Source organism: Crassostrea angulata, chromosome 7, assembly GCF_025612915.1.
Source record: "Crassostrea angulata isolate pt1a10 chromosome 7, ASM2561291v2, whole genome shotgun sequence".
NCBI lineage: Eukaryota > Metazoa > Mollusca > Bivalvia > Ostreida > Ostreidae > Magallana > Magallana angulata.
The window spans coordinates 24,673,890-24,700,854 of NC_069117.1; the positions used below are offsets into that span (position 1 = coordinate 24,673,890).

General features: G+C 33.5%; 1 protein-coding gene across 1 annotated transcript in view; it reads left to right on the forward strand.

Moving 5' to 3' along the window:
• Nucleotides 1–26,634, forward strand: part of LOC128191254 (uncharacterized) — a 61,942-nt gene extending 35,308 nt beyond the window's left edge. The window contains exons 68-113 of the mRNA XM_052863343.1: nucleotides 239–451; nucleotides 561–791; nucleotides 910–1,122; nucleotides 1,263–1,493; nucleotides 1,889–2,086; nucleotides 2,523–2,750; nucleotides 2,875–3,090; nucleotides 3,184–3,414; nucleotides 3,582–4,022; nucleotides 4,333–4,533; nucleotides 4,808–5,038; nucleotides 5,942–6,154; nucleotides 6,603–6,830; nucleotides 7,070–7,282; nucleotides 7,368–7,595; nucleotides 7,686–7,892; nucleotides 8,192–8,425; nucleotides 8,543–8,755; nucleotides 9,075–9,305; nucleotides 9,612–9,821; nucleotides 9,944–10,171; nucleotides 10,262–10,474; nucleotides 10,648–10,875; nucleotides 11,074–11,286; nucleotides 11,655–11,882; nucleotides 11,985–12,188; nucleotides 12,475–12,696; nucleotides 12,846–13,058; nucleotides 13,262–13,492; nucleotides 13,697–13,903; nucleotides 14,041–14,268; nucleotides 14,612–14,824; nucleotides 15,422–15,643; nucleotides 15,790–16,008; nucleotides 16,159–16,374; nucleotides 16,466–16,678; nucleotides 17,125–17,334; nucleotides 18,534–18,746; nucleotides 18,841–19,065; nucleotides 22,578–22,604; nucleotides 22,978–23,186; nucleotides 23,453–23,614; nucleotides 25,149–25,296; nucleotides 25,630–25,902; nucleotides 26,038–26,082; nucleotides 26,299–26,634. Coding sequence (XP_052719303.1) covers nucleotides 239–451; nucleotides 561–791; nucleotides 910–1,122; nucleotides 1,263–1,493; nucleotides 1,889–2,086; nucleotides 2,523–2,750; nucleotides 2,875–3,090; nucleotides 3,184–3,414; nucleotides 3,582–4,022; nucleotides 4,333–4,533; nucleotides 4,808–5,038; nucleotides 5,942–6,154; nucleotides 6,603–6,830; nucleotides 7,070–7,282; nucleotides 7,368–7,595; nucleotides 7,686–7,892; nucleotides 8,192–8,425; nucleotides 8,543–8,755; nucleotides 9,075–9,305; nucleotides 9,612–9,821; nucleotides 9,944–10,171; nucleotides 10,262–10,474; nucleotides 10,648–10,875; nucleotides 11,074–11,286; nucleotides 11,655–11,882; nucleotides 11,985–12,188; nucleotides 12,475–12,696; nucleotides 12,846–13,058; nucleotides 13,262–13,492; nucleotides 13,697–13,903; nucleotides 14,041–14,268; nucleotides 14,612–14,824; nucleotides 15,422–15,643; nucleotides 15,790–16,008; nucleotides 16,159–16,374; nucleotides 16,466–16,678; nucleotides 17,125–17,334; nucleotides 18,534–18,746; nucleotides 18,841–19,065; nucleotides 22,578–22,604; nucleotides 22,978–23,186; nucleotides 23,453–23,614; nucleotides 25,149–25,296; nucleotides 25,630–25,902; nucleotides 26,038–26,082; nucleotides 26,299–26,483 — 9,806 coding nt within the window. The 3' untranslated portion in view covers nucleotides 26,484–26,634. The remainder of the gene's footprint in view (nucleotides 1–238; nucleotides 452–560; nucleotides 792–909; nucleotides 1,123–1,262; nucleotides 1,494–1,888; nucleotides 2,087–2,522; nucleotides 2,751–2,874; nucleotides 3,091–3,183; nucleotides 3,415–3,581; nucleotides 4,023–4,332; nucleotides 4,534–4,807; nucleotides 5,039–5,941; nucleotides 6,155–6,602; nucleotides 6,831–7,069; nucleotides 7,283–7,367; nucleotides 7,596–7,685; nucleotides 7,893–8,191; nucleotides 8,426–8,542; nucleotides 8,756–9,074; nucleotides 9,306–9,611; nucleotides 9,822–9,943; nucleotides 10,172–10,261; nucleotides 10,475–10,647; nucleotides 10,876–11,073; nucleotides 11,287–11,654; nucleotides 11,883–11,984; nucleotides 12,189–12,474; nucleotides 12,697–12,845; nucleotides 13,059–13,261; nucleotides 13,493–13,696; nucleotides 13,904–14,040; nucleotides 14,269–14,611; nucleotides 14,825–15,421; nucleotides 15,644–15,789; nucleotides 16,009–16,158; nucleotides 16,375–16,465; nucleotides 16,679–17,124; nucleotides 17,335–18,533; nucleotides 18,747–18,840; nucleotides 19,066–22,577; nucleotides 22,605–22,977; nucleotides 23,187–23,452; nucleotides 23,615–25,148; nucleotides 25,297–25,629; nucleotides 25,903–26,037; nucleotides 26,083–26,298) is intronic.
• Nucleotides 26,635–26,965: the final 331 nt, after the last annotated feature.

Below are 26,965 nucleotides of genomic sequence, written 5' to 3' on the forward strand. Positions count from 1 at the left end.
AAAGCCGTAAAGAAGCCTTAAATGACACAACACTGAATTACTGTCGTCCTGTACAAAAATTGATGTGCTATATTTTCCTTAGAAGAGAAATCTTTCTTCTGACGAAAATTAATGATTTTTTTTCAAATCTTATTTATCATAAGAATTTAATTTACATGCAGATTTATCATACAAACAGGGTTTTGCATAATATATGAATTGAACAAAAATGTTTAATATATTTATTTCATCTGTTAAGGAGACGTAGACAAATTTTGCCAGGCTAATCCATTAGCTCTGGTACAGGATTTGGAAAATTGTGCACATTACATCAACTGTTCCCACAAGAACTCAAAAATCGACGATTTCATTCATGAATGTGTATACCCAGATTTGTTTTCTGATGTGACATTAAAATGTGAAAATTTCCAAGCTGTTGTGTGTAAACTCAGACCTGAACCGATGGCTCCCTGTAAGTGATACTTTAATCAACATTTTTCCTAATAAAATAATGATCATGTTATGTTGATATGCATGATTTTGCTGAGTTCATCATTTGATGATGCTACGTGTTTTAATAGGTGAATATAAGCAAAATGTGTGCAAATCCGATGACACGTCCTGCTCGCCGTGCCCTGAAAGACTACCGAGTTGTGTGGGACTTGGAGATGGACCACAGCCATTCACTGGACAGGAGTGGACCAGCTCTTATGTTGTGTGTCTTCAGAATAGAACCATTGATGTTCGCCAATGCCCACATAATGCCATCTTTAATCCTGAAACGCATCAATGTATCAATAAAATTGACCAAAGTAAGGGTACCAATTGCTTTATCCTTGACAAAAATTAAAAATAGATTGATAATTAATTGTAAAGATTTAATTATATTTGTGAAATCGATCTCAATCCAAATTTACTTTTTTACTTTAGGTAACATCAATGCCTATTGCAAAGCCAATCCAAAAGCAATAAAGCCACACCCTACCAACTGTGCTCAGTTTGTAAACTGCTCTGCCGCTCACTCGAGATACGGTCAATACATCCAGGAATGTGTTTACCCAGACTTGTTTTCTGCAGCTTCACTCAGCTGTCAGAAGTTTGAATCGGTACAATGTATTCCTAAAAATGAACCTCAAGCTCCATGTAAGTGAAAAATCCGCAACCGTTTATAACATTGCATTTCTTTAGCAAAAAATGTCCTGGAAAAGCTATATGCAGAGACTTCATATAATCTTAAAGACAACGTTTCATATTTGTCAAACAACGTATGGCTTAATTAACAGGTGAATACCAACAGAATTTGTGTCTAAGGGGAGAATCTGGTTGTCAACCTTGTCCGACTCGTTTGCCTAGCTGCATTGGTTTACCAGACGGACCTAATCCACACATATCGCAGTTGTGGGGCTCTCAATTTATTACGTGTTACAAGAATCGTACATTGCATGTCGGTCAATGCAAAAATGGTGAATACTTTCACCCTAGAGAAAGAGTATGCAAAATGGTTGTCAATAAAGGTACATATATTTATTTATAACATTTATTTTTGAAACCTTCAATTTATATTACTTCAAGATATATGATTTGTTACAAGTATTAGGGTAAATGTTCTTCAAAATTTTTTCTCTACTTCCACTAATTCCTTGCTTGTATTAGGGTAAATGTTCTTCAAACTTTTTTCTCTACTTCCACTAATCCCTTGTTTTTGTTTACCATTTATTTACGTCTTTCTGTTAGTTTCGTTTTGTTCTGATTATTGCTTAAAAGGCATTGCTAAGAAATAATAGGAAAATATCAAGTATAAGGGATATTGATATTGTACGAATAACTATACATGTATATGAAATAAGAATCAATAAAAATTTAAAGTGCAATTTGAATGTTTCCATCCTCTTATTTTTATTTTTACTAGTTGATGCCCCTGATTACTGTTCCGTCCACCCTCAAGCAGTGTTGCCCGATTTAGAAGATTGTGCTAAATTTTTCAACTGTTCAGAACCAGGAATATATAAGGAGTGTAAATACCCTAAACTTTTTTCACTTCAAAGCCTCTCATGTCAGAACTTCACCGAAGTAAATTGTGGAAGAAGAAAAGAGCCACAGGCACCTTGTGAGTCATAACATCTTATTAAAAACTTTGGGAATTTTTGTACAATTACCTATCACTTTCTGTGTATAATCAAAGTTTTTCAATGTAATTCTGATTATGTATTTTAAACAATTTAAAAAATTACAGGCATTGGTGTGCCCTCTTATTCCGCACTCTTGAATATAGATAACAATCAACGCATCAAGTTCATTTTTTTCGAGCCATTTCTTAAAATCAATTTATCAAGCCTTTCACAGCAAAAAATGTTGTCAAAGAAATACACTTACAATATCTAAATCAAAGACTATCTAAGATAAACGATATTGTAATAATAGTTATCAAGAGAACAAATGGCATTGTATTTAGATGATTTGTGAGGACATATATAGAGGTTTTTTTATGAAAATATGAAATATCGTTCAGAATTCAAATATTATGAATTGTGTATTTTTTATAGGTGAATACGATCAGAATCTATGTCCAATGTCCTCATCTAATTGTGAGCTTTGTCCACTGAGGCTACCATCTTGTGTTGGTAAATCGGATGGAAATCACAGCTTCATTGGGCATCTTTGGGAACCCCTGTTCATCACATGCTATAAGAATAGAACAATCATGATTTCGAAATGTTTACATGGGTATTTTCATCCTGTGAACAATGTTTGTCAGTCAAAAATAGGTCATGGTATGTATAAATATTGGAATTTCGATATCAAAGTTCTTAATAGAAAACATCGTTTTCACAGCTAATTGAGTGATTATCGAAGAAAAAGATAATACCGATGCATTAATTTGGCTACATTTTACAGATGTTGCTCCAGATTATTGTAAAACTCATCCTGGTGATGTGGTGGCCAAAGAAGAAAATTGTGCCCAGTACTACAATTGTTCACATCCACATAAACGCTTGTCTAGCAATCAAGTGCAAGAATGTGAATACCCAAAATTATTTTCTAGGACAACTTTGAAATGCGAAACATTTACCTCAGTTGCATGTGATAACCGACCTGAACCACAGGCTCCATGTGAGTTTACGTAAAATATTGATCGATATTTGATTTGTAATGAATTTAGTTTTAAAACATAAACTTATCGTAAAAAAAATTATATATTTTAAGGTGAATACGATCAAAATAAGTGCGATCAAAATGACCCTTCTTGCCGGCCATGTCCAAATCGATTACCCAGCTGTGTCGGACATCCAAATGGATACCAGCCGATGTTAAATTACAGATGGACAGATAAATTCATGGAGTGCCAGATGAACCGAACAATTCAGATAACTAGTTGTTCTTTGGGATGGGTCTTTAACCCTTTTACTGGGGCCTGTGTGAAATATATTGAACAAAGTAAGCGTAAGTTAATACAAATTAAAAAGATAATAAATGTGTTTTTTGGTCTTGTTTAAGAGTGTTTTTATATTGTTTTAGATAATATACGCTGTTATGTGATGATAATGTGTAACTACATGTGAATGTTATATAGCACTAATTTCAGATTTTTTATAAAATTTCAGATTATGTTCTAGATTATTGTCACTACCAGCCGACAGATATAGTAGCTGACCCATTGAACTGTGCTTTGTATGTTAACTGCTCCACTGGCACAACAAGGTTTGGTGAACACAAACTGGAGTGTCCCTATCCTAAACTCTATGACATTTCTTCAAGAACTTGTAAAAACTTTGATGAAGTAGAATGTAATGGTAGAAAGATCCCAATGAAACCCTGTGAATATCAGCAAAACGTTTGTCTTAAGGGAGATGTTTCTTGTAAACCATGTCCCGAAAGATTGCCTAGTTGTGCTGGTTTGCCAAATGGTGTTCATGCCGATCCTAGAGCACCTTGGTCAAATAGTTATATCAGATGCTTCAATAACAGAACACTTGTGGTGGAACAGTGTACCAGTGGTTACTTTAATACCAGAACCAGACAGTGTGAAGTCTATGTAAATTCAGGTCAGACTTTTCATATATTTGATTTCCTATATTGTGCTTACTTTTCTTTAATATAGATTTATGGTTTTAATAGCTGTAAGAGTAGGATTTGCAGTTTACATTGACAAATATTTGACTATACAATGGAAGATCAGCGCATAAGTTAAAACTTCTCAATATTTTTGCCAATAAAACAATCCATAACGCATTACATGCAAGTGTTTATTTTAGTTCAGGATATAGATGATTTGCAAATGATGAAATATTAGGAAATCATATTATCTTATGATTGAAACATTGTTATTTGAACTTTATATGTTTTCTCTTGAAGTTGATGTCATTGAATATTGTAAATACCATTCGGACGCCATTTTGCCTAACCCTGACAACTGTGCTAAATATTACAACTGTAAAGGAAATGACAACCCTGTTGAGGAATGCCCTTATCCTTATTTGTTTTCACAGACTACCAACAAATGTGAACAATTTTCTATGGTATTCTGTGGTTCACGTCCAGAGCAAGTAGCCCCTTGTAAGTTAACATAAGTTGCCTTTTTGATAATTTCATCGAGGTAAATACAATGTATATACGTGACAAAGGCTTTCATTCCAATACACACAGGGAAAACCATTTTCTTCTCTCAGCAATTTGATAAAAAAGAAGCATAACAAGTTAGGAAACATTATAGATCATAAATGTCGAGCAGTAATTATTTTGCTAAAAAGATCTTTTTTTACGATAAAAAGGCCCTTCTCATGCACTTTTAAATGACGGTGTTTCTATAAATGTTAACGTTTGTGTGCAGGCCAGTACGACCAGAACAAGTGTTCTTCCAATGATCCTAGCTGTGTTCCTTGTAAGGAGAGGCTACCGAGTTGTGAGGGCCTACCAGACGGCTACAACATCTTCCCAACTAGGGAATACACACGGTGGTACATCAAATGCTCACAAAACAGAACAATTGAGGTTACTCAGTGCCCTCCAAACACAATATTTGATGTGAAGAAGAATATTTGTACTTCATCCGTCATAGGAAGTATGTCATTTCTTACTAAATGGATATTCTAAGTGAAAGTATTTGATAGCGAATGATCTATTATTTTTGAGTACCTTTTTAGCTCATACCATACAAATGTTTAGTTTATTATAGTTTGTTTCCTCAGGTAGTAAAGATTCTAGATTGTTAAAACGATGTCCCCCAAAACCTATTGCGACCCAAAGAGGAGTTCAAAGTTTAACAGAGAAACATTTTAGGAATATGTCTATAAATATATCTTTTCAAGAACTACACTGCTACAATTTGTGTTTACTATGCAAGCATTCTGAATAGTGTAGATCCTAAATTGGTCAAACCATGACCCCATACCAAAACTAAGGCCCCAAGAGCGCTTTAAAGTTCAACATTCAAATATTTAGGGAAAATATCCAAATATGTACTTAAGAACTACAATCCTAGCAAGTGTTATATTTTTATGCAAACATTCTATGATAGTGTAGATTGTAACTTGTAAAAAAAAAGATGATCCCCAGACTAATAATAGGGCCTCAGGGGGGTTCAACGCTCAGCATAGAAATATATTAGGAAAATGTTAACAAATCTTCTTTTAAAGAAATACAATGCTATGTTTAGTGATATCACTATACATGTATAAGCCTCCTTATATCTTCTTATTCTTATATTAAGGTTACAGTGAGCTTCATTTAATTTTAATAATTATTTATATTTTCGAATTGTGTATTATAAAATATTAGGAAGTCATATAATATTGTAATTGTTTAATTATCATTTAAACTTTTTTAAACAGTATGTATATTGGTGTATTAACAGAACAAATATTGCTTCACAAAATGTCTTTTGAGTTAATTCGTTAACTGGTTTTTTTTTTCCATTCCTTCCTTTCCTTCGAGTGAAAATGTATTATCCTGTAATTGTTTTCAGATGAGTGGGAACAGTTTTGCAAGGTTAACCCACAAAGTATACAGCCTCATCCAATAAACTGCGCTCAGTACTACAACTGTACAGCTCTTACATCAGGAGAGGGAACGCTGCTACAAGAGTGTAAATATCCGGACCTTTTTTCGCCAAGGACACTCAGATGTGATGATTTTATGACGGTTACATGTGGAACAAGACATGAACCACAGACTCCCTGTAAGATCATTATTTTGATTTAAATGCTAATGTCTGGCAGATCACTTTAAATCGGACACAATACAAAGTTTTCTTGATGTTTGTTAAAACGTTAAAAATAATACCATTGTGAACTATTAATGAAGGTACAATACTCTGTCAACAGTGGTAGGTGTTCTTTTTAATCTCAATTCTTCTAGCTCCATTTTTTTCTAAATATAATGTTGGTATTTAGAATATTATTGTCAGTGATTAAAAATAACCAGCCGATTTTAGTTTTTACCTTGTGATATCGTTTTACTTTTATCATTTTAAGTATGATTATTTAATAGAATCTAAATGGTCAACTGGTATCCATATTTCTTGGACTTAACAATCAATCAACGAAATATGCTCAGTAGATAAGAAATAGATTTAATAATTTTGTATGCCTCTCTTTTAATTAAATCAACGAAACTTTTATTTTCAGGCGAATACAAGCAAAACTTGTGTTTGCTCAGTGATCCAAATTGCCAACCTTGTCCAACTCGCTTCCCAAGCTGCTTAGGACTTAGTGATGGAAAGTTTCCCCATCCAAGTCACCTGTGGGGTCGGGATTATATAATGTGCTTTCATAATAGAACTATTGAAGTTGTGTCCTGTGATAATGGATATTTCAATCCCAGGACTCGTCGATGCTCTAGCTATGTTGATCCAGGTTAGATTTTGCACACATAATCTATATTTAAACAAAACAAAGGTTTTCAATTTTTTCAATTTATTTTGCACCATTTGGAAATTATAACAGGATTTCCAAATCATTAGTTTGATAGTCTCACGATAAAGATGACTCTTTGTTATCATAATCGAAAAGCGAAATCAAAGTAACGAAAAAAACTTCGAACATATGATGCAGAATTCAGTTTCTTTTAATACTTTATATTTCTTCGTTTTTAGTTGATGTGATATCTTATTGCCGTGCCCACCCAACAGCTGTTGTTGCACATCCATGGAATTGTGCTCAGTTCTTTAACTGTTCGCATCGCCAGTCTAGATTTGGCGGGTACTTAGATGAATGTTCATATCCAATGCTTTACTCAACGGAGAAACAAATCTGTTCGAACTTTACGGCTGTAAATTGTAAATCAAGACCTGAACCAAAAGGACCATGTAAGTTAAAAATTAATATGGATCCATTCTCGTACATTTGCAACGCTTTTGATATTTAGTGTATATCTTTTTTTTTCTCGAACAGGTGAATACAGACAAAATTTGTGCAGCAACAAGGATAAGAACTGTGTTCCATGCCCAACACGGCTTCCAAGTTGTGTGGGGCTACCTGATGGTTTGAATTCTGTGACTGGCGCTCAATGGACAGATAAATACATCTTGTGTTACAGGAACAGAACCATTGAAGTCAACACATGTAAGCAGGGTGTGTTCAATCCAATGAAAAGGCTATGTGATGATCACGTACGACCAGGTAAGATTTTTTTTCTTTCAAATGTTTTCATTTAACTATCAAAATGTTTTTCTAGTATGTATATTTCAATTGATGTTTCTGTTGTAATAGGAGACAGATATTGCCAAGCTAACCCTGGCAGCATTGTAGCACACCCTGGTAATTGCGCTCAATACTACAACTGCTCACAAAAGAATACCAAGCTGGGAGGGTATTTGATGGAGTGTCCATACCCGAATCTCTTCTCAAAGATCACAAACTCTTGTCAGAATTTCAACTCAACGGTCTGTCAAAATCGATTTGAACCACAAGCTCCATGTAAGTTCACGTTAATTCTAAAACACTTTAACGCCTAAAAGCTTTTTCATAGTTTCATTTCGAAGTGACTCATTTTGTGTCGCCTTTCTACCATACTTTTTATGCCACAATTAGTTTGGATTTATGCTTTATAGTGTATGCATATTGCACAGTGATCTAATCCATAATGATATTGGTATACATGTGAATGTTGTTGAACTTGATCTGTAGGAATTTTGCCACATCCGAGGGATTGGTGTTTTTGTTTTATTCCTGATGAAATTTTTTACCAATTTGATATTTTTTTTTCGCATGTACAGGTGAATACATTGTAAACAGGGAACCATCTTTATCTCTTCAAAGAAGCACAGTTCCTTGTCCAGATAGACTTCCATCATGTATTGGACTTTTCGATGGAAAGCACGAGTTTCCTAGTAGACGTTGGTGGGCAGACTATATTGTTTGCTATCATAATAGAACAGTAGAAATCAACAAATGTGCAAATGGATATTTTAATCCATACCTACGTATTTGTGTCAGGTGGATTTCATTGAGTAAGATATTTTCTTTTCCTTCGTTTCTGCACTGATAAATCTATAGATTCCTTTCTAACTTTTGTGATTGCAGTTTTAAAAAAACAGAGATTTCATATAACCGTTTTTTTGTAACAGATTACATAATGGAGTTTTGTGGTGTCCATTCGCAAGCTGTTGTGTCTCATCCGAATAATTGTGCACAATTCTTTGACTGCAAACAGTTACGGTCATCCAAATCATTACTGGCACAGGAGTGCGTTTACCCCCAACTTTTTTCTACTCAGTCAATGAAATGCCAGCCGTTCTACTCTGTAAACTGTCGTGGAAAGAAGGAACCAATGGCACCATGTAAGTAAATAAATTCAAAAGTTTTATCAATTAAATTAGTTTATCATAAGATTGAAAAAGGGTCAACTACACTTGGTACTTTAAAACTAGATTGTCATTTTGTCATATTTATTTGAGGAACAATTAAATGGAACAAGCGTATCTCGACAACTGACATCGTAGATTTGGTGAATTTTGAAAGTAATGAACACAAAGCATTTTAAACTTTCAAAATGGAAAAAAAATAATCGTTGAAACTTTTGATCAGATGTTGGTCATCTTTCTATACTGTTTAGTATGATACAGGCCGAAGTAAACCTGACCCTTTATTCTTTATTAGGCCAATACAATCAAAATATGTGCAAAGTCAATTCGCCAAGTTGTATTCCCTGTCCCGAGAGACTACCAAGTTGCTTAGGAACTCCAGATGGTCCCCAAGTGTATCCACAGAGACTATGGACTGCATGGTACATAGTCTGTGACCGAAACAGGACTATTGAGATAACAAAATGTCAGCATGGACAAATATTTGATCCTCATCACAGGCATTGTGTGACTGCAGATAAAACAGGTATGTCAGTAGTTTGAGTCTTTTGTCTGTCAGGTAAATTGTCTTATAAAGATGTGTATGTCATTTTCTATAAAACGATATTTTTCCTTTTTACATTTTACCTACATGTACACCGGTATTGAGAAGGTGAGTTGTAAAGGGTAAATCCTGTTAACAAAATGTTATTCATCAAATGTAAAGTCAAACAAATAAAGCAATTCTGTTGAATGATATTCAGTATTGAATTGTTATATTTTGGAAAACAATAACTCCTTTTTATTATTAATATATTTATAATTATCCTTTTTCTGCTATAATTTATTGTAGATCAAATCGCTGCCATTTGCAAAGCAAATCCTTCACTACTGATCCCATACCATAACAATTGTGCTAGATACTACAGGTGCTCAGACATGTTGGAAGGAACAGTACCGTTGTCTGAGTGTCAGTACCCAGACCTATTTTCTTCTAGCAATGGAACATGCATGGACTATAGATTGGTACATTGTGTTGACAGACCAGAACCTAAAGCTCCATGTAAGTTAAATGTGAATCAGGATAAGGATAAAGACAAAATTTCAAATATGTCTTTTGTTCAAATATTGTCATAACAATCACATTGACTTTCTCTAAGCTTGAAGGTGCGTTTTATGTTGTAGGTGAATATCAACAAAACCTGTGTGCGTCCTATAATAGTTCTTGTCTACCATGTTCTGATCGCCTACCTAGCTGTGTAGGTCTTCCAAATGGCAAGAACTCATTCTCTGGAAGAGTGTGGTCCCCATATTATGTAGACTGCTTGAATAATAGGACATATACTGTACATAGATGTACAAATGGTTGGTTCCACCCTGTTCAGAGATTATGTGTTACTCAAATACATCCAGGTATGTTTTCAAAAATATTCAAATTAACCAAATATCAGGAGATTTTATGTTTTTGAATATTAATATATGTTATTTGCTTTCATTTTATAGGGGATGTGATATCATTTTGCTCTGCAAACAAAAATGCAATATCTGCTGACAGTCTAAATGCTGCCCATTTTATCAACTGTTCGGATCCCAATCCAAACATCTCTCACTACATTCAAGAATGTCCATATCCTCAGCTGTTCTCCACTGAGACCCACTCATGTCAGGACTTTAGAACTGTACCGGTTGATTCTAGAATAGTTCCTCAGGCACCCTGTAAGTTTTAAGCTTGTTTAAAAGCAAGCTGTTAAGTACGAGAACACATGTATTGGGGGATGAAAATTGATAATCAAGAAATAAGTGACAGGATTCAGTCTTTTTTCAAATTTTGGATCGTTATATTGTTTAAAACTTTAGAATTTAAGTATAAAATAATAATAATTTTGCAGGTGAATACAGCCAATACCATTGCTACAATATCGACAAATCCTGTAGACCGTGTCATGAGGTGCATCACTCTTGTATCGGTTTGCCAGATGGGGATAATGCGGTGTCTGGACTTACCTGGACATCGTCCTATATCACCTGTTTGTTAAACAGAACCATCGCAGAAAACACGTGCGAGAAAGGTGTATTTGATCCACATAAGAGAATATGCACTACCCCTGTAGTGGTCGGTAAGTAAACAAATTAAAAAATATGTATCACGAATATGACGCATCTGTTTGTATGAGGACGTAAATGAATCATCAAACTGAATTATATCGTTACTTTTTGTCTCTTTTTTTATTGTGTTTGGTTTTGGGAGAGGTGTTTGGGGGGAGAAGTTATTTTAGAAAAAGAAATGTACCTCAAACAAAATTTTATATTGACAGATAAAATCGATCAATATTGCATCGATAACCCTACTGCCATTGTGAAACATCCAGGAAACTGTGGTTGGTACTACAATTGCTCAAACAGAGACTCAACTATCGGAAAATACATTCAAGAGTGTAGATATCCAGAGTTATTCTCCACAATTACTAAGAAATGCGAGGAATTTACAGACGTTAACTGTATATCAAGGCATGAGCCTCAAGCACCATGTAAGTAATGATACACTTTTAAAACAAAACAAGAATATCAAGATATATATTTGTTTGTTAATAGAAATAGATTGAATATTAGATTTTCTTTAAATTTAATAGAAAAAAATACATTTTCATAATAGTATTTTAAACTACAGTTGAACTTCGATATCTCGAACACCGATATCTCGAATACAATGGATAAGTCGAAGTGATTTTTAAGTCCCAACCACCTATTTTTAAAGAAATTTATCCTCGATATCTCGAATACTCGGATATCTCAAAGTTTTTCAGCAGCCCCATCTTGTTCGAGATAACAAAGTATATTGATTATTTTGATAATGAGTGTGTTTTCTTGGATTTAAATGTACTGTGCTTTTAAAAAGGTGAGTATGTGAGAAACACCTGCCCGATGTCCGACCAAAGTTGCATCCCTTGTCCAATCAGATTACCAAGCTGTATTGGATTACCAGATGGGTTAAATCCTATTTCTGGGAACTTCTGGTCAAGGAAATACCTCAGATGTTTATTAAATAGAACCATTGATATATTGGAGTGCCCTGATGGTTATTTCAATCCATATCTACGTACCTGTGTGGACAGAATATCTCCAAGTGAGTTCACAGATTCTTGAATCCCTTCGTGTTTATATTATAGTTTTAAAAGTTAGATATGTTGAAGTATTGTAAAATATGATTCTTCTTGTTCAATTTTAGCATATGTGTCTGAATTCTGTAAAACTAATTCTATGGCTGTGGTTGGGAATAGCATCAATTGTGCTCAATACATTGATTGTACCAAAAATCCAGAGAGTTATGTGTTGGAGTGTAGGTACCCAGACCTCTTCTCTGCTAGAAACAGAAAGTGTCAGACTTTTACGGATGTTGAGTGTGGAAGTGCTACTGAACCACAGGCTCCATGTAAGATTTATCCACAAATATAATCAGTATTAGTTTTGAACAGCTCACAATTTTTTAAGAAGAGTTATGAACTGGTTTAGTGCAAAATTTACTTAATTTAGTTTTCCAGTAAAATACTTTTTATTTCATTTGAATCATAATGTATTTACTTCTCAGAGACCTATTTTAAATTTGCATCAACAATAGATTTATTTGTTTGATTGGTAATATCAATGATATCATTTTTATTAAATTGCATTATTTAAACTGGCGAATATATTTGTAAGCATCATGAACGGTTTTGCAGGCTCGTACAAACAAAATGTGTGTAAGAGCAAGGGTCCTAGTTGTATACCATGTTCTGAGCGCCTCCCAAGCTGTGTGGGCCTGTCAAATGGTTACCATGGATTCCAAATGCAGTGGTCCTCTAGATATTTCCAGTGCTACAAAAACCGAACAATAAATGTTCTAAATTGTAAAGGATACTTTGACCCAAATGCAAAGAAATGTGTAGAAAAAATACATTCAGGTATCTTAATGTTTGAACAATTAAATCTATTTTGACTTATCGGTTCTTTTGTGGAAAAATTTAAGTACACTTCTTTGTTAACACTTTTTTAGAAACATAATGAAAAATATTTTTTGTAAATGAATATAAATTTGTTTTATCCAATTCAGAAAATATTGATGAGTTTTGCCAATATCACCCGACCCTGCGTATACCAAGCTGGATAAACTGTGCGCAGTACTATGATTGCTCCATGAAAGACTCAATATATAAACCATACCTCCATGAATGCCCATATCCCCAGCTCTTTTCTCTGGCTACATTGCAATGTGAAGATTTTCATCAAACGTCTTGTGGGACTCGAACAGAGCCTATGGCACCTTGTAAGAGCTGTTTATTGTACAAGAGTAATAGTTATAATACATCTGTTCAGTGTGAAACTTTATCCTTATAAGATGTCATATACTGTATAAAATAAAATATCTATAGGTGAAACATAAAGAAATGATCCTCACATGCTAAGATCATAAGCTTGACAGTTTTGGGTTAAAACAAAATTTGAATAATTCCATTTTCTCTGCCAAAGGTCAATATCTCAAAAACCAGTGTTCCATTGGAGACAGCAGTTGCCTCCCTTGTCCATCGAGACTTCCAAGCTGCATTACATTACCAGATGGGGCTAATGCCTACCCTGGCAGAAAACAATCTCCCAACTATATTGTTTGTGACAGAAATAGGACGCTAGCGGTAAAAACATGTCCAACTGGATACTTTGACAAAGCTTCTAGAACGTGTCTGCAGCCAGGGACAACACCATGTGAGTATTGAATAATCCTTGCAAAACAAGTGAGGCTAACCAGTAAATCTCAATCAAATTTGAAATATCTGTAGAAAAAAGGTGTATGACTAGGTTATGGAGGTATAATTAAAGTTAGCAAGAACTCTCAGGTATTCTATGGTGGTTTTTGTATTACCAAAACAATTGAAGTTTTTTTAACTTTGAATTACTGTCTCCTTTTAGTCACACAAGGTGGTATTTGTGGAAATATCAGACATGGATTAATCCCAGATCCGTCAAATTGTGCACGGTTTTATAACTGTTCCACGGGCTTGATGAACCCTCTATCCCAGGAATGTCAGTATCCTTCCCTGTTCTCAATTATTAGGAGAGCTTGCGTCAACTTTGAGTCTGTCCAGTGTGGTGTAAGATATGAACCACAAAGTCCGTGTAAGTTCTATAAACGTTTTTTAAATTGAAATAAAATTTTAACGCTATCGAAATTACACCACGTTTTATGAAACTTCATATTTATAATATTTTTATATTTGATGAATACAAGAAAATGCGTTTAATGAATTTTGCAGGTGAGTATAAACAAAATCAATGCACAGACAATGATGGCACCTGTTTACCATGTCTGTCCAGGCTCCCAAGCTGTGTTGGCCTTCCAAACGGAGAACAGGAGTTCCCAGGTCGACTCTGGACACCCTGGTTTATAGAATGTTTTCTGAACCGAACTGTAAACATTGGCAACTGCGGAAGGGGAGTGTTCGATCCTAATATTAAGGACTGTGTGGCAGAGCTAGACAAAAGTAAATGAAGAGTTCAAATATTATTGGAAATTGTTATACTTCATTTAATATACACAATGAATAAATGCAATAATAAATACTCAAAGGTTATAAGATTAAAATTCAAGTGTATATGTATTATTGCATGGTTTAACTTCTAAAGTCAGTCGATTACTCAAGATTTTTGAGAAATGTTTATCACAAATCACCCAGATATCTGTGTATTGGTCATTAATTTCGATATATGAAAGATAATCACTAAATGATTTTAAAACAATATTTGCGTTTTCAAGTATATTGAGATAGAAAATGGAATAAATCTTAAATGGTTATTTTACATGCATTGAATGTTTTGATGTTTCAGATAACATTGACCGCTACTGTAAATTCCACCCTTCCGCACTAGCTCCATATTCTGATAACTGTGCACAGTATTTTGATTGTCGCATGAAAGATTCAACACTAAGGGGATTCCTTCATGAATGTACATATCCGCAGCTCTTTGACAAAAATTCCATGCAGTGTGCCAGTTATCAATCTGTTTCTTGTGATGGTCGATACAAACCTCTCACCCCATGTAAGTAAAAGTGATGTAGGCTTCATTTCATTAACTTTAAGATTACTCTTCTCTTAATGTCGAGATCTAGTAAATGAAAGGTGCCTACAGGTTTATGAAATTCAAGATAAAAATTCTTTTAATGATGGTTCATAATATCTTTGTTTCATAGGGTGTACCGGGGCGTACATTTTTGATAAACACGTTTAAAAAATTGTTTTAAACAACCATTTTCTATGAAATATGAAGGACAAAAGTAACAAATCTCAGAGATTTGTCCATTTTTGACTAATGAAATATATCTAGATTGCCTACAGTCTTTCCAAAAACGGCATTAAACAAGCTCTTGACCTTCTCCTTAAAATGATGTCAAATTGAACATAGGTTCTGGGATTACTTTTCCCGTGATTAAAAAAAGAATGTCAAAAATATTGTTTTATTTTTCTACTCAATTCCTTTAAAGCCGTAAAATACGGGAAAAGATTCATCAAATCAATTATGACGTAATAATGGTTCTAGCACCAACCCCCCCCCCCCCCCCTGGAATCATTTACTAGATCCTGACATTAATATTAAAGGTTTGCAAAGCATTAGCTTTTTTATTTTTATTTCAAAAAGGTGACTATGCTCTAAATGAATGCAGGACTGCTGATTGTATTCCATGTAAAGAGCGCATCTCTCTATGTAAAAATAAAATAGACGGTCCGAATGCTCTGCCAGGAGAGGTTGTTACAAGTAGATATGTTGAGTGTAGGCAAGGAGTCGCCACGGGAATCAAGTCATGTCCAGACAGGAAAATATTTAGTCCCCAGGACAGGAAGTGTAAAATCAGTGACCAAGGTAGACTTGTTTTTAATCATTGCCTTATAAAACTTATCTTTACAATAAACACATTTTTATCAAATTGAATTTAGAAATGTGTCTCTGGTTTTGTGGTATTTTATGTCCTACACGTATGACACTCTTTTACATTTTATTGTTTGCAGATACTTTGTATGCAATCTGTAAAACACATCCTAATATTGTCCGACCAAATCCTTACGACTGTGCCCAGTTTATTGACTGCAGTAAGTCAAGACCTGGTCACGTGATTGGGGAGTACGTGAAGGAGTGTCCCTATCCTAAGCTGTTTTCTACAGACACAATGGAGTGTCAGGAATACAACAAGGTTTTGTGCAATACAAGAAGAGAACCAAGAGCCCCATGTATGTGTCTTTGATATTTCATTTGTTTTGTAAATATGTTCATGCATATTCCTTGTGTATACCATACGGACTAAGATTTAAAAACAAAAGGAAGAATTTAATCTCATCTTTACTTTGCTTTGATATTGTACATATCTTTACTTATGCTAGGTGAATATCTGCAAAATCTGTGTACTGGAAAGAACAAGAACTGTCAGCCATGCACTGAGAGACTTCCTAGCTGTATAGGACTACCAAATGGTTTCAATCCAATCATGGAGTCTCTGTGGAAAAAAGACTACATTGAATGTAAAGACAATAGAACAATCGCTGTAAAATCCTGTACGAACGGAGTATTTGATCCTTACAACAGAGAGTGTATGAAAGGTAAGCTATTGTATATCACTTAAACATTGCGTCCACGTTATGTATTAAAAGTCTAGTAACATCGTAATGTAACTTTTATTTGTATTTGTAGATACTGTATCCAGTTATTGTATGATACACCCAAGGGGGTCCCTACCTAACCCCAAAAACTGTGCCCAGTTTTATGACTGCAATGTAAGGGATTCAGAGTATGGATTATATCTAAAAGAATGCCAATATCCCCTGCTGTATGAAATAGAGACGGGCACCTGTCAACACTACAGTAAAGTGAACTGTGGGTCACGATATGAACCTGTAGAACCATGTAAGTAATTCTTAACATAACTGCAGAACCTTTTTGTAGTTTTCAAAAGCATGAACACATGAACAACATACATTTCTTAACACAATAGTCTTAACTATTTGACGGAAAATCAATAACAAAGCTATTATAGTTTAATGACAATTGAGATTAATTTAAAAACAATATAGCAAAAGCAATAAAATGTTCTATTCACTTTTACGCCTAAATGCCTGGTTTGACGAATGCATCAAATTTACATTCAATTTTGTTTCAATCAAAAGTAGATCAAACTGAGTATATGAAATAACTAGAATATGTATAACCCTACACTACAGTCATCAACATCAAAGTGAAAAATCTTTATACGTGTGTCCCTTTTTCTGCGAAAAGAAATGAAAATAAAGATGAACAGATATATAGATAAGTACCAATTAAAAGTAAAAGCCAGTTTTGTTGTGACATTACAGGTGAGTATATTCAGAGTCAGTGTATCGGTGCTGGTTGTCCGGCCTGCAGCCAGGTCAGTTGCCGCACTCACCTTGATGGAGCCAATGAATACCCTGGCAGGAAGCACACCCCGTGGTACGTGGTGTGTGAGAATGGAAGAACTGTGGCCGTGGAACAGTGTCACGTGGGAATTTTTGACCAGCAGTCTCGCATGTGTTTGACTAATACAGGTAAATTTACTGGTGAGATGTACGAAGAACAGACGACAATTTCAGAGTTGTTTTTTTTTTTTGGATGATGTGAAAATAAAATGAGAAATACATATTCAGTAGATTTTGTTAAAGGCAATAAAGAGGCTTTGTATAAATGAAAGCATGTGTTGCATCAATATTATGTATGTGTAAAATAAGATAATTTATAATGCTTGTTAAACATTTATGGGATTTTTATTTTTCAACTCTTTAGTTGTGTTATAGATATATGTTAACACTAACCAAATAGTCATTTAGCCACTACATTAACAATCAATATCAACACAATTCATATACATAATTAACAAAACATGTTTAGCTTATTATAACGAAGTTATTTTATTCTTTTTTATAAAAAAGAACTTTAAACATTTTTTTAATTGGCTAAATAAATTCAACTATATATTTGGCGCGTGTGCTTTACGTATGGATTCTTTTGATGCTGCATTTAGGAGGTATGGAACACCTTCATATTATGACATACATGTACATTGTAATTTCTTCCAAACTAGACACAATTGAGAGGAACAATTGACACATTTTTCTATCATTTGTGTGTCTCACTGCGTATTGCAATGTGTTAAAGGACTCTCTATCATTTTGTAAGTCATCAGTTAGAATTCTTCTGAGGCTGAGGCATTTTTTACTTTTCTAAAATATTTTCAAAAGCATTTTATGGTCATTAATTTTTTAGAACGCCGGCAAATTTTTATATTGATAAACTTTCATTGATATTAACATCTACATCCTTTTTTCTCTAAAAATTTCTTACAAATTAACGTCATTTTCCATTATGCGTCTTATTTTCTCAACTTAATATATTAACTTGAATTATTAGAAATAAATTTAATTTGTACCTATATTCTTTAATTATAAGACAACTGGGACAGTTTCCGCTGACTCAAAAATATGTTTTACAGATAAAATAAAAAATATTGATAAAAAATTCGATGATTAAATTCATTCATTTTATTACATTTTTAAACATTAATTTTTAGCAAATCAAAAGCTTCTTTTTAAAAAGAATAAGTAGATTCGTTTGAAATATTCAACTTCATATAATATGTTTTACAATGCAATTACATCGTAGAAAACCATTTGTTTAGCCAATCAAATGAAATTTAAAACTAAAAAACTTCTTACTAGTACCTATCAGCTGCCATTGTATACAATTGCAGGCTCTATAAATGACTACTGTGAGCGGAATCCCGGACTGGTTTTCCCAAGCTTTGCAAGCTGTGCACAGTTTTACGAGTGTGGCCGATACAATGACATAACGGGGACCTATCTGCACGAATGTGCTTATCCATTGCTGTATGACACCGCCTCAAAAACGTGTCAACACTTCACCAAAGTAAAATGTGACAACAGGAATGTCCCTTATGCACCATGTCAGTATACACAAAGTGTCTGATAAGAAATTTAAAATTTTCCATCAATGTTGACACTTAAAGATATTTAATTACACATTTTTCTTTTAATTAGGTGACTATATGCAAAATAGATGTCATGAAAGAAATACAACATGCAAACCTTGTGAGGAACGGTTCATTTCCTGTGTAAACAAACCCGATGGTAGAAATGAAGTGCCAGGAGACATATACTCGTATGTTTATTGTCTCCAGAATAGGACAATCAACAGAGTCATGTGTTCAAAGGGTGCATTCTTTCATCCGTTAGTCAAAGAATGCATACCACTCAGATTTTTTGGTAGGTTTGTTTCAAGGATTATATAAAAAGTAAAATTGGTTTGAATGAACCATCAATGATTTCTTTTAACCTTTATCAAATACAAATGACAGCTATTCCTTTATGAATAACAAGCTGAACAATACTCCTTTTATGTCATTTTTCTCAAGAACCATATTTGATGTTTTTTGTAATTCAAATAAATTATTACAATGTCTGCGATGATATGAATCGAACAGTATGGTCAAGAGGATTTTCGTTGTATTTCTTATAAACGTTTACCCAAATGAAGTCATGAAAGTTTTGATATCCAAACATATAAAATACAACGAATACAACATATATAAAGATATATTAAGAAGTAAGGGTAAAAATAAAATCAAATGTGATCGAAAATGAATTAAATTTCACTTCAATTAATTTTTTCAACCTAATTGAAATATGAAAATTTATTGTTCAGCGTCAATCGTTGCACTCTTTAATGGTTATCTCTGTCGTGCATTGTACAATTTCTCGGAAACTCCTTGACCAGTTTCGTGGAAATATGTAATGTCAAGATATCGATGAAACTTTTTGTATTCGCTTTATTACCGCTGAAATACAGATTTGTCACGACATAGTCAATATTTTTCATTCATTACGTATTTATACTTCAATACATGTATATGGTTTGATATTCAATGGGAAAAAACGTGGCGGAAGGTTAACCAAACATGAAAAAAGCTTTCAAATCATTATTTCCGCATAATTTGCAATGTGAAAAAAGGAATGCGGTCTAAAAGTGAACCAAAGTTTGAGTTTATTTTATTTTTAAACATTTGGGTTCTTTACCAAAGAATGTGGTTTATGCATAATTGCTTAACCATAACAATCTAGGTAGACCACCAAAACATGATATAATGTGTCGTGTTTTGTAAAAGACGTGTCGAATCACAAACACTTGACTTGGGAGCTATAAAAAGTTTACTTTAATGTAACTTTTTTCTCTAGCAAATAAAACCATCACATGGTCACACCATCAAAAAGACAATATGTGATAGTTGTATTCTAATGTTTTGTTTAAGCTATCTCAATAATCATATTTAAAGTCCATAGCACATATGATCATTACTTTATAACTAGATACAGATAAGATGGTATTGATTTATTTGCACTGAAAAATTAGTATTTTTTCATTATTGCAAAGCACTCATAATTATAGATTCTATCTAAAGTTAATGAACAAAATTGTTGGGTTTTTTTTTGGGGGGGGGGGGGGGGGGGGGTTTGGGTTTTTTTTACGGGGGTTGCAGTTTTTTCTTCTTTTTTTGTGCTGAAGGTTTCCAGAGGAAATCAATATAAATCATGCATCTTTTTTTACAATAATGTCAATACAATATACATTGTCTTTGATTATTTTATTCATGTACACTTTTAGCTTGCTTTATGTTTTTTTAACATATATTAATCGAAAGAAGAGAGTTTGATAGGATTCCACGTGAAATCAAGCAAATATATATATTGATATACAGAAAAGGTCTGATACTAGTATTCTTGCCATTCATAAATGTGCTATTTCCAAAAATCAAAAAGTAACGAAAAAGTTATGCAATTTTCACATATATTTTTTATTCTTTTCTGTATTCAAACTGATCATTGTGAGTAATTTAAAACGGATTTAGGTAACTATTCCGCTTACTGAAAAACACTTGCGAGAAATTTCAATTTCGCTAAAACTTGCCAGTTAAAATGTCATCATAATTCAGCGGGATGGACACTGACCCCTTTTTAAAGTACACTTTGTGTACAGATTTAAGTTATATGTTTCCCAAAAAATTCAGTAGAAGTGAGATACCTTAAAACAGGAGTTTTCATTTTCTTGGGGGTTATTTTTTTGTAAAATATGTTTTTAGACTTGCAGATTGAATGAAAAATGGAGAAAAAAAATTGGTTATAAATTCTCTGCTTAAATTTATCTTTGATTGCAAACTTTAGAGTTAATTAAGCTACAAAAACCAAATATTGCCCTTTTCTAATGTTGTTTTGGTACTACAAATAAAAAACACTTGCATTTTCTGGAAAGGTTGATTTTAAAAGACTTTTATGATAGGATGAAAACCGGGTAAATTAAGTCATAAAAAAGGAAATGGGTAGCGGCTAATGTTTACAAACACAATTAGTGATCCTTTTGAAAGTGGAGACATTATTTTGGTAGGTTTTTGTTGGTGTATTTCGGGCTAAAAAGATATAGATAGCATATAAGTTGTAGGCTATGTCAATACTGATGTCTCGAAGCCAGTGAGAATCCAAAGATGTTTCCATTAGACTCGTGAAGACTGAAAACTTTGGAATTTGTACTCGGTCGTTCTGTTGACAAATTGATATAAACTGCTTGAAATAACTTCTTAACTTCCCATATCATTAATAGTCCATTACTGGGTCCGATAGTGTGGGAAATGCATGCAATAGAATAACGGTAATGAGATTAAGTGAATTCATGTTTTAGTTTTTGTAGAATGTCAGAATTTGCAGAAATAGATATTCGACCAAATACTATCTAAAGTGTATTTATTCGACGAATACATTTTATTGAAGTGGATTGTTTATTCAGATGCAAAGTCGAGAAATGTATATAGTGGTTCCATTCCATTGCCTAGTGAAAAAGGGATTAATGTAGGAGCAAGATAAATGTTTGGAATGCTATGATTGGGTGGAAATTTTGTAGATGTGAATTTGACACCCATGTTGCTATGGGCTGGACGCAGTTGTCTTATCGACTGTAAAATTCTCATCTTTGAGTCACTTCACAGTTTGACTTAAGCCATTGCATAATGAAAGATTGATGTGTCCCTGCATCCTTTACTGACAGGATATCCACAAGTTTTTGTAGTGCAAATTATTTTAATTGCTATAGAAGACAACATCTACTTTATCCGTGGAAATGATATGTTTAACTTTGACTTTTGTCAGATAAGACAGGATAACAGACAGATTAAACAAGCCCCAGTCTGAGGCAAACATAACCACCCAAATCTTTATCAACCTCATCAAGAGTAAACACTTGATCGAGGAGATCTAAAAATGGTGCTAATCAAAAAGATATTTGTCCTTGACACTTTCCATGAAGAGGGAGTCATCTTTACATCGAAGTATGACAAAGCTACATTTGATATTTTTTCACCGGATGCAACGGGATTAGGTTTAGATACCCGTATATATAGCTGAATCTTCGTCGAGTGTCTTTACATAAACTTAACGTACTTTAGAAGTAGAAAATCTGATTATAATTCAAAATGGAATTTTTTCTGTATACTTTCGGCTTGATTCTTTTGTGTAAGTTTGATTTTTTGAAATCTTTTTTAAGTATCTGAAGTAGAGGATTTTTATTTTTCAAACTTGTGTTTTTCCTTCATCGATGGAGAAGTTATTTTTATTAATTATATTTTAAAGAAGATATTGATACATGCAAATCGAACTCTATTTCATATAGAAAATACGAATGAAATACGTTTTCAAAATGTGATTTGTGTAAATCAACTGTTTTGATTTTTCAGGGCACATACCACTTGCTATCGGAGATGGTAATCAAGATTTTATTAATTTCTTATAAAAATATCAATTTGGTGATTTTTCATTTGTTTTAAGGTTAGGACTGTTAAAAGTGTTAACTTTTATATCAAAGAATGGTTTTGTATTTAGTTGATATATTTGAATAGTCTTAAATATTTCATATTGATAAATATCGTTCCAAAAAAAACCTCTCGATTCTGTGTTTCCTTATTACGCGTTTGAAGCATTAAAACATCTGTAGTAAATTATCTAAATTTGTCAAAACTAGAAAATGGATTAATTGATAAATAGTAACTTTCAAAACCGATTTATCCTTTAAAATATTTTAATTTAAATAAGCCATTGCGACAATCATGAATAAGTCTGTCCCTTTCCGTTTGTTAGATATCTGTAATCAGCAGCTAGTGTCGGGAGTTAAGCCAGTCCCCGATTCAGCATTCTCCGCTTCCTCCTCCTACCACAAGGGCAGCAACGCCAAGGACTACACAGTAGCCCGGGCCCGCATCAACACCACAGAGACCAAGGACTCCAAGGGGGTTCTACATCTCGGGGCATGGTCAGCCCAGAATCTCAATGTGGACCAGTGGATTCAGGTGAGACCTTTTGGTGTGTCTACTCCCAAAAAGCTTTTTATGTATCAAAATGAACAATTCTATCTAGTTTACTTTTAATATTGTATTAATTAACATGAAGGATAAAAAGATTTTTTTCCTTGATATATTTGACATCGGTGATTTTCCAATAACTGCTGTTAGTGGCATTTTATTAATATTTTTTTATTTTCATATTATTATTGTCTTGAAAACAACAAATGTTGATAACGTTTATAATTTTTATTTTCCATTCAATGTAAATTTAGGTGAATCTATCTGAGCCAAGTCTTATTCGAGGCATAATGACCCAAGGACGAAATGGTTGCTGCCATCAGTGGGTGAAGAAGTACCGAGTTCAGTACAGTATGGACTGCAGCAACAATTCCAACAGCTGGCATCCTATAGGAGACCACACAGTCAATGATACAGTCAGTATATTACCAGATTAACGTCAGTGTTGAGCTTGGTTCTACGCTTTATATTGTGTTAACCATTTGGCTGTACACTGTTTATTTGTAACTTTACCGAATGAAAATGCGCCAACTAGGTGAAAAGTGATTCTGTGAATATTGAAAATGAGATATCGGTTATTTAAGCTATTTTTTATCCGAATTTATTTCCCCCTAATTGTTTTTAATATAAGATTAAAATGAATACCTCGGATAGTGGATAACCAACACATTTTTGAGTAACATTGGGAAAGTTAAGGTCTTTAAAAAAGCTAAGAAATTTTTTAAGCCGTTAAAAACTTAAAATATTGGTAAAGTAATTGTATGTTATATATCCGCGGAATTTTACTTTCAAAAATCTTCAAATTACAGGGAACAATTCATCAAATTCAAAATTTAATTAGCATTCAAGTAACAGCATTGCATGAAGCTATGGTTTTGTCATTCTGTAAGCAAAGAAGGTTTCATAAAATAAAACATGTCTTTCCTTCAGTAGGTGTAGTAACTTATATTCAATGTGTTGACTCTTTTTGGAAAATTGAAAGAAGAAAGTCGTCCATTATATTTAGTAAATTGAATCAATAAATCATAGCGAATTGAATCAAATTTGAGGGAAAATATGAACTCGTTCTATTATTGTAAATACAAGCAATTTTAAACAATATGCAATTTCATTTTTGTCATATTAACGTTTCACCCACCTGATCGTGCAGCAGTAAACTTTTAGCATTTCGGTAATTCTTCCGACTTGTGACCATTTTTAGACTTTATAAATCTCCACAAGAGGAAGAATTTTGTTTATGGATATAAGGAAACATTTTAATTTTAAACTTAAAACTAATAGAATTTTTCTTTATTAAATATTATAGTTTATAGCTAACGAATCATCTTTACAAATATAAGGTGGAGCTGTTGGTTAATATGCTGACCTCCCTGTCTCATTCAGTTTGATTTTTATTTAAAATTAAAAAACAAAATTCAAAAAACTCAGAAAAATATCGTCTTATTTTATCAATAATTCATCTTGTTACATGATACACAGAAATAAATATGATTGTTAATCGTGTTCACAAAAATGAGCAATCCTTTTCGGTTTCAAAACCCTAAATGATAATGTATATTACATGTATCTATGAAATGTGTAGGGAAAGTATTGTAATGTAACGTTATCGTGAATAAAAATGAAATAAAAAATATTCTAGGTTTATCTTAGATTTGAAAGCAATGCACCTTTTTATGTTCCAAAGGATTTTGTTGTTGGTAATTTCATCGTTTAATTCTAGGAGATAAATTTCATTTCTAATGGCATTTCGGATATTGAGAAAAAAATATTTTTTAAAAGTAAATTTTCTGTTTTAAATGAAAATGTTAAAATATTTTATGTACATCTACAATTTCTTTTACTTTTCGATTATATCATGTTCTTGTATCCCTTAATTTTAAAAGTGGCAATCACGTTAACGTTTAATGATTACCATTATCCAATACAATTTGAAGCATGTTTTCTTTTTAGATTTTTGTTGGAAATACAGATGAAAACTCCATAGTAACTAACAATTTTGACTGCCCAGTCATCGCCAAATGTATCCGAGTCAACCCCTTGGACTGGAATAACCACATCTCCATGAGGTTCGACCTTTTGGGCTGCGCTCTGGACACAGGTATGGGGGCGAGAGGGCAATTAACACAGTTACATTCACTTTATGCAAGATAAATGAACGGAATTTGTCTCTTTAACGAGTACGCTTTGTTTACCATTCTTGGTTACATAAAAGTAATTACCGGTAGATTGGGCCTATTTTGATAAAGGTTACGTCCAATATTATCACTAAATAAACGTTGCGCTTTAGGGGCCAAGATGAAATACTTTATTCATTTGAACTGTCTGGCTAACCTTATGTAGGACAAGGAATCTCCGTCTCTTTTTCTGATTAGCAGTACTTTTGAAAGTTTGTATTACTTAAATTTTTGTATACTTATTCGATTACAATCAGGAAACTCTACGAGCGCCCCACCAACAACTGCTGCCAGCAACACTACAGCACCAGCAAACGGAACGACAGCTTCCAGCAACAGTACTAGTGCAAACAGTAATGCAAGCTCGGTCGCAACAACAACACCTAGCTCCAATACAACCAGCAACAACAATGTTACAACCACAGCCAGTTCTAACACAACATCACCCGGTAACACAACATCATCGGGTAATACCACTCCATCTAGTAACATGACTTCTGCTGCCATGACAACTCAGTCTGCAACAAGTGGTAAAATTTTATACGATTTACATGAAACATTCAAAAACTAACATAGCAATTAATTATTAGTATTTTTAGTGTAAGAAAGAGATTGAGAATAAATTTTTAAATTTTTGAGCTGAATATTTTGATTTTATTTTTTAGCTGGGGCTACAACAGTGCCCAACAACTCAAAGACCGGTGCCGGAAGTAAGTTTTGATATTCGTATATAGTTCTCGTAATTTCTACGATTGTGTGAAAATGCGTTACTTTTTTCCAATGAAGCAAACTGTCATAAGTACATTTAGTATTTGAGTAAAAATTACATTCTTTGAAAATGCATAAATGTGTCAATTGTAGATTTCAAAAGTATATACCGGTATGTGAAGAGAGTACAATATAAATGCTTGATCTTTGATTCACAGATTGTGTGAAGGACTGTAAGGGTAAAGCCAGTGGCGAGTACCAGTCTTGCAAGACATGTGGGGGATATGTGACGTGTGTCTGGGGCATACTGTACGAGCGCCAGTGTCCAGCTGGACTGGAATGGAATGACAATCTCAAAGTGTGTGACTGGCCAAATGCGGCAGGGTGTGCGTTAGCGGGTTAGATCCGTCGTCTGTGACAGAACCCAATGCTTAGAGAGCTTTTATTTCCAACGCACAGCATTACGTTCATCGACTTTTTTTTTCGTCATTAATTCATATGTATTATTTTACGTTTTTAAATTATTGAACATTAATAAATTTCGTTGCAATTTGTGTCCGTCGTTCGAATTTATTAATTTTGTTAAAAAATGAAGATGTGTTTGATTCATTCAATTGTTCAAGATTGTAAAAAAGGAAACATATTTCAAATTATACATTAAACTATGTTCATCTAACAGGATGTTATTTATAAATACTTCGCTGCATATATTTGAGGGTGGCGTTTAAAACCATACAAATAAAAGATATTATCAGTCGACTCCACATGCCATAATCATAAACTTACATCACAATCATTTACTAGTAACCATTGCTTTTTATCCTTAGTACAGTGTAGAGTTGATATTGACGAGAGAGAGAGAGAGAGTTGATATTGACTATATAT